We start from the raw sequence: 13,156 nt of genomic DNA, 5'->3' as shown, positions 1-13,156 counted from the left end.
AAGGAAATGCAAAATGTGTTGTGAAATAATACCAAAAGAAGTTCAAAAGCTAGAATGTAACTTCCTAAAGGTTTTTTTTAAAAAAAGTCTTCTAAGCATTTAAAACATGAGGTCTAGTTCCTGTTTTATAGGGTGAACGTTCCACTCTCTACAGAGTCTAGCACAGTCTAAAGTGAACACTCAAAGAATAGGTGATTAATGATTTAGAAGTGTGATAATAAGACCTCGGGCATGTAGACTCCTGGGGAAATCAGTCTTACATGGCAGTTTTCAAGAAACCTGAAGATCGGTATTTTTAAGCATTAAAACTTGATTTAAATCATTTTAGTTATAAATGTTTCCAAGCTTCATTATTATCTCACTGCTTTTTTGTTAAGAATATTTTGAATCAAACATTTTCTTGATGGCTGCAGTAGACATCTGTTTTGGCAGCCCAGCATCCGTTCTCCCTTCCTCCAGTAATAGCACCAGATTTTCCTCTGAGGAACCACCCTGCCCCATTCTCAGGCTATAGGATCCAGGTGGTCCTGAACAGCTCCCCCAATTCTCCCCCTGCTCCCCCAACACACTCCCTTACCCTCCAATCAACAACTCAAAAGTCATGGTTATTGGTTCATGAATGGGTACGTGATCCAAACAGGGCCTATTAGAGTCAGCCTTGGGACTATGGCTCAAAATACTGTAAGACACTCTTTTTCTATTTGGGTGTTAAACTGATGGAACATAAGCTTGGATTTGTTCATAACCATCTTTGCCACTCTATAGGGAGCACCTGCCCAGAAATGAACCCAACACAGAAGACAGAGAATCAAGAGATAGGGAAAATTTCTGAAAATATGAGTAGAAGACCTAGATTCAGCAAAACCTAAATGGACTTCTCAGTGTTAAGAGCCAGTAAATTCCCTTTGTTGTTCAAGTCGGATTTCACTGGGTTTCTGTCACTTCCAGTGAAAAGGATCCTGACTGATGCAATGATTGATGTCATTGACACGATCAGTAACTGCTGAGCAATATTGCACAGAGAAATCTTCCCGGCATACTAAAGCACTCAGGGCATAAGCTGAGGGCTTTTCTATGATTAAAGAACTTAAGTTTTAATGGATGGACTCTGAGAAATCTACTTTGTCTAGTTACTTTTACTTTCTGTTTTTCAGTTATGTCAATTTGATAACAGTTGCTGAGTAGCAGAGTTCCACACAGATATAAACTCTTGCTTTAAACAAAAATAAGTTAAAATAACAGCTCCCATTTATAAAGAACTTTCCATGTCCCATGCATGGTGCACTCCCATTTAATCTTTCAACTAAAATAGGTACTATTAGTGCCCCATTTTAGAGTTGAGAAAATGAGGCTCTGAGATTGGCATGTGGAGGGAATTTTAAAAATTCAACAAACTCACTGCTCAAAAGGATTTCAAAGTTTAGTAAATCAATGAATTCCTGGTCCACCATAGAAGGCCTGAGGCCTAATACTGTGAACCACTAACACAGCAAGAAGAACAACAGTGTCATGAATAAAGCAAAAATTGTAAGGCTCCCCTATATCATAATTTATACCCAGATGGCCCCTAAATTGCACACTTTAGGAAAAAGAAGAAATCTGGGATCTGCTTCAAATAACTAAGCATTAAGAAAAGAAAATATATGGCTCACTCTGTTACTTCCTAAGAACAGCAATTCAAACTCATTCTATATAACCAATTTAGAGCATCACCATAGTATATAAAAAGCACAAGCTTCAAGCAGGGATATACAATTAACGTAAAATTCAAAATGTGATCTCAGTAGAGAAAGGCAAATTGAGAGAGGCATAAATGGAGTACTCAAAGATACAAAATGTTCTGTTTTCTAAGTTGAGTGGTGGATATGTGCATTTTCATTTATTCTTTAAACTGTATACATACATATGTATTATATAATTTGTGTGATAGTTTTCATAAATTTCTTTAAAGAATACAGTCACACTAGAATTCAAATCCCAACTCAGTCACTCTGTCCTTTGGACAAGTTGCTTCCTAGCTCTAAGATTTAATCATTCAATACTTGAGGGCCTAATGTATGCCAGGCACTCTTCTAGCTACCAAAGTATACAAGTGCAAGCAAGACATAATCTCTGCACTCATGGAGCCCTCTTTTTCTTACCTATATAATTAGAATAATATTTCTTACTTCATTAGGTGGTAGGCAAGAGTTTTATTATAATGAGCTCTCATTAGGCTCACCTCTAGTTTAAAGAAATAATCATTATTACAGCAATCTTGAGAAAAAGAGACAAAGCATATTACAAGCTCATAGTGATATCTTGAGTAAAGCTTTCTTTTTCTAAACAAGTCAGCTATCCCTGACTTTAAAATCAGTTGAAAAAAGCACAGTTAGATGAATTTCCACATCTCTATCCCAAACAAGACTTTTTCTAACTAGCATGTCAAGTACTTAGAGCCAGGAAAATTTACAAAAATGTTTTTAATAATCCATGTCTTTTGAGTGAGTGGCAATTTGTCCCAACTATAGTATCAAGAATCAGGGTCCAGGCCAGGTGCGGTGGCTCATGCCTGTAATCCCAACACTTTGGGAGGCTGAGGTGGGAGGATCTCTTGAGCCCAGGAGTTCGTGACCAGCCTGGGCAACATGGCAAGACCCTAGCTCTACAAAAAATTAGCTGAGTGTGGTGGTGTGCACCTGTAGTCCCAGCTACTGGGGAGGCTGAGGTGGGAGGATCACCTGAATCTGGAAGGTCAAAGCTGCAGTGAACCATGATCACGCCATTGAAAGTGTTATGTAAGAGTGCCTGGGTGATGAGAGCAAGACCCTGTCTCAAAAAAAAAAAAAAGAATCAGGGCCCAGACCTAACACTCCATAAGATGGATTCACTTTCACTGGAAAATGCAAGATAAAAAAAATATAGAATAGCTGAAGTAATAGTGCTGACTTAACAGACAAATGTAAGAATCCCTTGTATAGTTCATGAATAAAACCACATATCCCCTGATTTTCTGTACAATCCTGATTTATCTGCCCCCACATTAACCTTATCTGACTGTTCTAACCACTGCACATGCAGGTAATATTAATCAGCTTTTTTTTTTTTTTTTTTTTTTCTGAGATGGAGTCTCGCTCTGTCGCCCCAGCTGGAATACAGTGGTGTGATCGCGGCTCACTGCAACCTCCACCTCCCAGGTTCAAGCCATTTTCCTGCCTCAGCCTCCTAAGTAGCTGAGATTACAAGTGCCCACCACCATGCCCGGCTAATTTTTTTTTTTTTTTTTTTTTTTGAGACAGAGTCTTGCTTTGTTGCCAGGCTGGAGTGCAGTGGCGTGATCTGGGTTCACTGCAATCTCTGCCTCCCAGGTTCAAGCGATTCTCCTGCCTCAGCCTCCTGAGTAGCTTGAATTACAGGTGCATGCCACCACACCCAGCTGATTTTTGTATTTTTAGTAGAGACGGGGTTTCACCATGTTGACCAGGATGGTCTCGATCTCCTGACCTCGTGATCCGCCCACCTCGGCCTCCCAAAGTGCTGGGATTATAGGTGTGAACCACCATGGCTGGCCTCACCAGCTATTTTTTCATGGTTCTACGACTTTGTGGTTGTCCCACCTGGGCAAGTAAACCTCTTTGAGTCTCAGTTTCCTCAAACATAAGAGCCATCTTTAGAGAATTGTTCGAGCTTTAAGAAAGTAATATTAAGAAAAGTGCCTGGGGCATAATAAGGACTCAAGGAAAGTTAGCTATTCTATTGCCATTCCTCAAGCTTGCTGTCATTATTATTGAAAAAAATAAGATGAATTTAATTAATATCTCTCTAGAACATTTTAATCTGGAATAAAATTTGACTCTCAAAAGAGCTCCCCCCACCATACCACTTCTCAGGAGACAGCAAGTTGTTTTTAATCTTATTATTATTATTGAGACAGGGTCTAGGTCTGTTGCCTGGGCTATAGTGCAGTGGCACAATCTTGGTTCACTGCAACATCTACCTCCTGGACTCAAGTGATCTCACACCTCAGCCTTCTGAGTAGCTAGGACCACAGGCGTGCACCACCATACCCAGCTATGTTTTTGTATGTTTAGTAAAGACGGGGTTTCATCTTGTTGCCCAGGCTGGTCTTGAACTCCTGAGCTCCAGCAATCCACCTGCCTCAGCCTCCCAAAGTGCTAGGATTACAGGCGTGAGACACTACCCCCAGCCAGCATCATGTTTTTTAAATCAGCTTTTTAAAAATGTCTAATAATTTTGAGTATCCATTGTGATCACAGATATTCAGGTGAAGCTCCTAGACCACAATTTACAGTCCTGTAAAATGAAAGTTAAACTTCAGAATAACAAATCTGGCTCTCAATATTTTAAGTCAGCAAAAACTCAGTTTTCTTCATGATACTGCTAATATAGAAATGTGTATAGTTAGTTAAGAGATTCTAAGCAAAGATTTTTTTTTTTTATGTTGCTGCTTAACACCCACGTATCTGAGAAACACAGCAACCAAAGCACCATGTCTTAGGCATGCCTTTCAGAGTTCCCCGACAGTTTCTCAACCTAACCACCGCATTCTTTTTAAAAAGTGGCCATTGGGCTAATGCACTGAAAATGCTGGGGGTTGGGGTAGGGGGATGTGGGGTAGACACAGGAGGAAGCTGGTCTGCCAAGCATTTCTGAAGAACCTGATGCTGCCAGTCTCCCAGTGCTAAGCATCTGCCCAAGAAGAGTGCCCGCTGCAGGCTAAGATGCCAGCTGTAATGAGACACTTGTGTTTGAAATGCATTCCAGAGTTTTTGTGTGGCCAGTGCCATCTGATCATGGGACCTTGCAGGCTGATCTCTCTTACAAGAGCACCCTCTTCCGAGACCTTTGGTCGCACAGGCTGAATTCAGACTTCAGAGTTTTTGCAATTTGAGCTAACTGTCTTGATTTTCTGGGATCCCTATGTAAAGGTACTTGAACAAATACACCAATTGGAGTCACAAAATGAAGTGTGGCAAAAAAAAATAAGCATACAAAAATTAAGAACAAAGTAGATCAAAGATCTCCTCAAAATGATATGACTTTTTTTAAGCATTTAAATTACATACATAAACTGACAAGCATTATACACAAAGATGTTCACTACATCATTTATAACAAGAGAACTTTGGAAACAACCTAAAGATTCCATTATAAGTAAATGTAGCACATAAACATGATGTAATAATTCATAGCAACTAAAATGATTTCTGCAAATCAACATTAATAATTTTAGGGAAAGCTTAATGAATAATTGGAGAGAGTGAGGAAAACACATATAGCTGAGAGTTCAGAAAAAAAGTTTTTATATTTTATTTACACACACATTCACACACACAAAAGAAGACAATAAGGAAATAAATATACTGAAACATTAACAGTAGTTATTGAGTGATAATTTTTCTCTTGTTCATCATTTTCCAAGAAGTTTAAAATTTTACATACTCAAGAACTAATCAGAAAACAAGCTACTAAAAATTTAAAGACAAATGGAAAAAAACACACACACCAGGATAATCTGTCAGTATGCACTAAATAACAAGAAAAATTTGAGTATATGTACTTTAATTTACAATGAAAATATAACATACCACAGTATAAGAAAAATTGTAAGAATGAAACTCCCACAGAAGTTTATAGAACAAAATGTATACTAAATCCTCCAATTAAAGACCCATAAAGTAGTTTCAGTGCTTTCTAACCCACCTTCTCACAGCAGGGAATTAATCCCTCTAGGGGGATGCAAACAAACTTCAAAGGGAAGATTATGCCCAGACACTAGTACTGTACAGCGTAAGGTTTATATCTAAGTTTTTCAGATACTTTGGCACAGATCAGAGATGCAGATCCCGGGAACAAAGACTAATCTTAAAGCAGATTCTTTGTAATCATCTAAAATGGCAAAAATAATGCATTAAATATTAGAAAAAGGCAAACATAAGTTGTATTAAAAACAAATAAAGCTGTAGAAGCCGACAAAGGTACCTGAAATCAAATATTAAGTGACAGTTTATTCACTGGTAACTAGTAACCAGAAAATCTTATGAATTCCTAAAATATGGAGTTCAGCTTGTGTACTCAAATTTTATTTGTACAATCTTTGGAAAGTGTTCCAATTCAGTGTTAGGGGTCTTAATGCAATTTCTAAGTAGAACTGACAGATCACATGCCCTTCCACAGATGTCATGAGATGCTCTTCAGAGCACAGAACACATGAGGGACAGTTTACAATACATGACTTCACTAGTGTAGACATTAAAAGCAATCAATGGAAAAAAGAACTGTCCTCAAAGTTTACCCTTTCTCACCTCACATCTTTTTATCATTAGGTAATGTTTTAGGTATGGTTTGAAGTACCTGATCACTTTATAAAATGTTTTAAGTACAGACATAGCATATTGTAGTAAATAAGTTTTATTTAGTTTCCCAATTTTTAAAAATCACCGATGAGGAATCAAATTTAGAGGTTAACTTTTCTGAATATTAATCATCCAATAGAAAACTAATATCCTTAGTAAAGACTTAGATGTAAAAGGCAAAATTATCTATCTCTTTTTTTTTTTTTTTTTTTTTTGAGACGGAGTCTCACTCTGTCACCCAGGCTGGAGTGCAGTGGCACAATCGCAGCTCACTGCAAGCTCTGCCTCCCAGGTTCAAGCGATCCTCCTGCCTCAGCCACCCGAGCAGCTGGGACTACAGGCATGCACCACCATGCCTGGCTAGTTTTTGCATTTTTAATAGAGACAGGGTTTTACCATGTTGACTAGGCTGGTCTCGAACTCTTGACCTTGTGATCCGCCCACCTTGACCTCTCAAAGTGCTGGGATTACAGGCGTAAGCCACTGCACCCGGCCCTATCTATCCCTTAAAAGAAAATATTGGGCCTGGAGAGGTGGCTCACATCCATAATCCCAACACTTTGGAGTCTGAAGTGGGAGGATCGCTTGATCCAGGAGTTTGATATCAGCCTGGGCAACAAAGTAAGAGCCCATCTCTACATAAAATTTAAAAAGTAAAAAAAAAAAAAAAAAAACAAAAACGAAAAAAAGGAAATATTGGAAAATATCTTTGTATCTGTAGAGTAGGAAAATATTGATAAATTATACCATATTAAAACCAAGAAGTTTTGGTCAAAGATACAAAGACAAACCATAGAAGATATCTATAACACATATAACCAGATAATTAATATCTATAGTATATAAACAATTTCTTATAAACCAATGAGGAAAAGGTAGAAAACTCAATTTTAAAAATGAGCAAGTAGCCTGAATGAGTACTTTATAAAAGATATTCACGAGGCCAATAAGCCTATACCAGCTACTAAGGAGGCTAGTACCATCTACTAAGGAGGCTAACGTGGGAGGAACACTTGAGCCCAGGAGTTCGAGGCTGCAATGAACTATGATCACGCCACTGCACTTCAGCTGGGCAAAGGAGCAAGACTTTGTCTCTAACTAATAAACAAACAAATAAGTAAGAAGCCAGTAAGCATATAAGAAGGGGTTCAATCTCATTAGTCTTCAACAAAATGCAAATAAAAAACAACAAGGAGATACTACTACATAACCATCAGGTTGGCAAAAGTCAAATCTAACTGTACCAAGGGCTGATGAAGTTGTAGAGCAGTAAGTGTAGACTACCAAACACTGCAGGTGGGAGTACAGACTGGCACAATCCATTTTGTAAAAGTATGGCATGATTCAGTAATCAAGTATGTTCTATATGGAAATGTATGTTTACATGTGCCAGGATTCATACGTAGGAAAGGTCACAGTAGCATGGCTTATAGTAGCCAAAAACTGCAAACAACTTCAAAGGTCAACAGTAGAATGGATAACTAAATTCTGAAATAATTCTATAGTACACTACACAGCAATGAAAATCTATGACTGCAGTTACACACAACATGGAAGACCCTTTCAAACATAATTGAGCAAAAAAGCAGCAGAGCTACATACAGAATAATTCCATTTCTATAAAATTCAGAAGGCGGCACAATTCAATTATATTTTTTCAATGAGGTATACTTATGTAGCAAAACTATGAAGAAAAACAAAGAGATGATTATCATAAAAGTCAGGATAGTAGTTACCTCTGAAGGGAGGGAGGGAGGGGCCTCTGGGGTGCTGGGCAAACCCACCTGTAACATTTACAGGGCTTAGGCAAGGGTTCAAATAGAGACCTACAGACCATACATCTGAATATTTAAATATTTAAAAGTTTTAAAACAAGCATACAAACTATTAAATATTTTCTATCCTCCTGCCATAATAAATATACCTTTACAACTGACTAGAAGGCGAGGTTCATATTGTGTTTTTGTATTTTGCATTCCATGGAGAAAAGCAGTGGTGCAGGGCAAATTGGCCATTGGCTCACTGCCCACTGCCCCCTCTCCATCCTGTACTGCAAGCTCTATCCCATACCCTATTCCCCACTGACAGCTATCCTTAGGCCACCCTTAGACCTAGGGATGTATACACCAGTAGCATAGTCCACTCCCAGGAGGACAGACCCCAGGGGAGAGACTCACACAGGCTCCAGAAACAAGCTCAAGGCCATTTGGGCAAGAAGTTCTGAGATGCTGGGTGCTCAAAGCATGGTCTAGGATGGAAGGGTTTAGTCTCCAAGTGACCATGTTCCATAGGCCCCAGAGACTCCTTGCCCTGTGGAAAGGGCATTGGTAGAGGAGGGACAAAGCAGATCCTTCTAAAGCATCAGGCCAAGGCAGGGGTCCCTCTTGCCACGACCAGTATTTCTGAAGAACTGGATAACATTATATTTCTTAACCTGGATCATAATAACATGGTTACTCAATTTATACTTATTTGTTAAACTATACATATGTTTTATGTACTTTTTCACAAATAACAGGACAGATATCATGTGTCTGCTTACTGGATGCACTGAAAAATACATAACACTTTTGAGATACTTTTACCAAAAACCCATAACCTGCATCTAATCATGAAGATCCAATCAGACAGATACAAATCCAGGAACTTTCTACAAAACAACAGACCCAAATTCTTCAAAAACATGTCAAAAAAGACAAAGAAAGGCTGTAAAAATTATTCTAGGCTGAAAGGAAGTAAACTGACATGAAAACTAAATGGACTGCATGATTCCGGATTGGATTCTGGGTCATAGGGAAAATGCTATAAAGGACATGATATAACAATTGATTAAATTTAAATATGGACAACTGACATTATATCAATATTAAATTTTCTGATTTCAACCATTATACTAGGGGTATATAAGAATATGTCTTTATTCTTAGGAGATATATCCAGAATATCTCCTGGATATGCAGGGGTGAAGGGTCATAATGTCTGCAACTCACTCTTAAATGATTCAGCAATAATTCTGTGTGTGTATACTCACATGCACACATACGTGCTGTGTATGTATTGGGGGGGTGATAAAGCAAATGCAGCAAAATAATAACAATTGACAAATCTAAGGAAAGAGCATACGCACTGGACTGTCCTTGTAACTCTTAAAATAGTCTCAAAACAATTCATTCGATCCAGCAATCCCATTACCGAGTATATACCCAAAGGAAAATAAATCATATTAAAAAGATAACTGCATTCATATTTTTACAGAAGCACTATTTACAATAGCAAAGATACAGAATCAATATAAGTGTCCACCAATGGGCAATTGGATAAAGAAAATGTGGAATACTACTCAGCCATAAAAAAGAATGAAATAATGTCTTTTGCAGTTCCATGGATGGAACTGGAGGCCATTCTTTTAAGTGAAATAGAAAGTCAAATACAGCATGTTCTCACCTATAAGTGGGAACTAAATGATGTGTACACATGGTCATAGTGTGTGGAATAATAGGCACTGGAGACTCAGAAGGGTGGGAGGGGCTGAGGGATAAGAAATTACTTAATGGGTACAATGTACACTATTCAGGTGATGGGTACACTAAAAGCCCAGACTTCACCACTATGCAATATATGCATGTAACACAACTGCTCTTGTAACCCCTAAACTTATACTAATTAAAAAATAAGGGCCAGGCGCGGTGGCTCACGCCTGTAAGTAATCCCAATACTTTGGGAGGCTGAGGCAGGCGGATAACGAGGTCAAGAGTTCGAGACAGCCTGGCCAACATAGTGAAACCCCGTCTCTACTAAAAATACAAAAAATTAGCCGGACGTGGTGGTGGGCACCTGTAATCCCAGCTACTTGGAAGGCTGAGGCAGAAGAATTGCTTGAATCTGGGAGGCGGAGGTTGCAGTGAGCCGAGATCATGCCATTGCACTCCAGCCTGGGTGACAGTGCAAGATGCCGTCTCAAAAATAATAATAATAAAATAAAATACTTGCAAAACAAAAAGTTAAAAAAACAGGCCGGGCATGGTGGCTCATACCTGTAATCCCAGCACTTTGGGAGGCCGAGGTGGGTAGATCACCTGAGGTCAGGAGCTCAAGACCAGCCTGGCCAACATGGTGAAACCTGTCTCTACTAAAAATATAAAAGTTAGCTGGGAGTGGTGGCGGGTGCCTGTAATCCCAGCTACTTGGGAGGCTGAGGCAGGAGAACTACTTGACCCAGGAGGCGGAAGCTGCAGTGAGCCGAGATTGTGCCATTACACTCCAGCCTGGGTGACAAGAGAGCAACTCCATCTCATGAAAATAAATACATAAAATAAAAGTTTAAAAAATAAACTGTAGAGTTAAACAAAGGTGTTGTCTATGGGGAGAGGAATTAGATGGCTGAAACAGGAAGTAGTATAAATGCTATTCACTTTGTTCATTCTTCCATTTCATCTGTACCTTTCAGATTTTGTTCATATTAACAAATGCCTTCTCCGTGCCTGACCAACACGGAGAAGCCCTGTCTCTATTAAAAATACAAAATTAGCTGGGCGTGGTGGCACATGCCTGTAATCCCAGCTACTCGGGAGGCTGAGACAGGAGAATTGCTTGAACCCGGGAGGCAGAGGTTGCGGTGAGCCAAGATCACGCCATTGCACTCCAGCCTGGGCAACAAGAGCAAAACTCCATCTCAAAAAATATATATATATATTATTATATGCAGGTGTTTTTGTGGGTGGACCAAGAGTCCTAAACATACCTTTGGCAAAATGTATCACCTCTTAGGCACCAAGAAAAAGAACACTAGATCATAAGGTTATTTTTCTCATTAACCAAGAAAGATTTTAAGTTAAGAAGCAATATATGCTGCCTGCACAAGATACCCTGGTCTTTCCTAGGACCCTCTTGTCCAGGAACACATATTCAAATTAGCCCAAAAGCTAAAGCCAGAGGAGGTGTTTCCTTCAACTAATTTTCAACCTTCTTTTGCCAGCAGACATAAAATTTACTAAATTGAGTCCAAGCATCTCCTTCTAGATTAGTGGCAGAGAATTTCCTTTATATTATTTTGTATCCTATAATCTAATTCTACCATTAGATTGGTAGACTAGAGGTGAAGCCGTGCTCATTAGCAAGGTGACAATATTTCACACTAAATAGTTGACTTCCAGGCATCTGTGAAAGATGCAAACCAAGACCCAATGATTACAATGAATAAAGCTATACTTCAAGCCTATTATGCTTGAACTCTTAATTCAGACTATTCACTGTGTTTTCATTCTCCATTCTTCCTAGGATAATGTGGGCATGAATAAAAGGAAAAAGGCACTTAAACATACTTAAAGACAAATAACAATTTACTCATATTCACATATTATCTCATGTGCATGGCTATCTCAAACAATAAGTAACACACCATATCATAATCAAACATGCAAAGTACCTGAAAGAGTGCCACCTGTCCTGGGATAGGCCACTTCAACATATACTTCAAATGTGGTCTCTGGATTCTGCCTACAAAAGAAACAGATCATGATTACTGACAAAGATTGAGGCAGCATGGTATAAAACATGTGGGCTATGGTATTAAACAGATCTTCCTTGAAATCATTAGCTCACAACTTAATGGCCATGGAACTTTGGACAAGCTACACTATTTCTCTGAGCCCATGCCTTCCTAAACTACAAAATGAAAACACCTAGCCAAAGAATTACTGTAAAACTTGAAATATATATATATATACAGGTCAGGTGTGGTGGCTCACACCTGTAATCCCAGCACTTTGGGAGGCCAAGGTGGGAGGATCACTTGAGGCCAGGTGTTCAAAACCAGCCTGGGCAATATAGCAAAACGCTGTCTCTACTAAAAATGCAAAAATCAGCCAGACATGGTGGTGCACACCTATAATGCAAGCTACTTGGGAGGCTAAGGTGGGAGGATCACTTGAGCCCAGGAGGCAGAGGTTTCAGTGAGCTAAGATCACGCTACTGCACTCCAGCCTGGGTAACAGAGTGAGACGCTGTCTCAAAAATGAATAATAAAATTATACACACACACACACACACACAAATTGTCTAGGCATGATGTCTGGCACATAATAGGCTAGCCATTAGTATGGTTTTACAGATGTCACATTTCCAATTTCCACAGCTGGATCACCAAACCCAGAGGTAGAAATTTGAGGAAACTCAGACCAAGGCAACACCAGCACAAATTAGCCCTCTCCTCAGTATATTCCAGAATAAAACACGAATGTGACAAGATTAACTTGCTTATGTACAGGTTTTCAAGACTTAAACAAGAGGAACAGTGTATCTCACTAGACTACTGTGAAGACAAGATGCCAATCTAAACGTAAGACACTGTTCCCACATAGCTATATAACCTTGATAAGTTCACGATCTTCAGGATTCAATGGGCCTTCACCTGTATTGGCAATGGTAACTGTATGAATTTTCATTATTATACTCTTACTTGTTTATTTCATAACAGTTCATAAATTTGTTTATTTACGTATTTATTTTGAGACAGAGTCTCACTCTGTCATCCAGGCTGAAGTGCAGTGGCACAATCTCAGCTCACTGCAACCTCTGCTTCCTGGGTTCAAGCGATTCTCCTGCCTCAGCCTCCCAAGTAGCTTGGATTACAGGAACACACCACCACGCCCAGCTAATCTTCTGTATTTTAGTAGAGATGGGGTTTCACCATGTTGGCCAGGCTGGTCTCGAATTCCTGACCTCAAGTAATCCACCCGCCTTGGCCTCCCAAAGTGCTGGGAGCCACTGCACCCAGCCAATAGTTCATAAATTTTTAAAAG

At 39.2% G+C, this 13,156-nt stretch overlaps 1 protein-coding gene across 10 annotated transcripts in view; it reads right to left on the bottom strand.

Annotated features, from left to right (window-relative positions):
* DENND1A (DENN domain containing 1A) overlaps positions 1-13,156 on the bottom strand; it is a 542,810-nt gene that overhangs the window by 486,144 nt on the left and 43,510 nt on the right. For all 10 annotated transcript variants that reach the window (XM_063594216.1, XM_057298645.2, XM_063594214.1 and 7 more), the window contains exon 2: positions 11,782-11,852. In XM_063594216.1, coding sequence (XP_063450286.1) covers positions 11,782-11,823 — 42 coding nt within the window. In that variant the 5' untranslated portion in view covers positions 11,824-11,852. The remainder of the gene's footprint in view (positions 1-11,781; positions 11,853-13,156) is intronic.

This window comes from Pan paniscus, chromosome 11 (genome assembly GCF_029289425.2).
Source record: "Pan paniscus chromosome 11, NHGRI_mPanPan1-v2.0_pri, whole genome shotgun sequence".
Taxonomy (NCBI): domain Eukaryota; kingdom Metazoa; phylum Chordata; class Mammalia; order Primates; family Hominidae; genus Pan; species Pan paniscus.
Note: the sequence above shows the minus strand (reverse complement) of the source record. Positions and strands in the feature narration are given on the sequence as shown.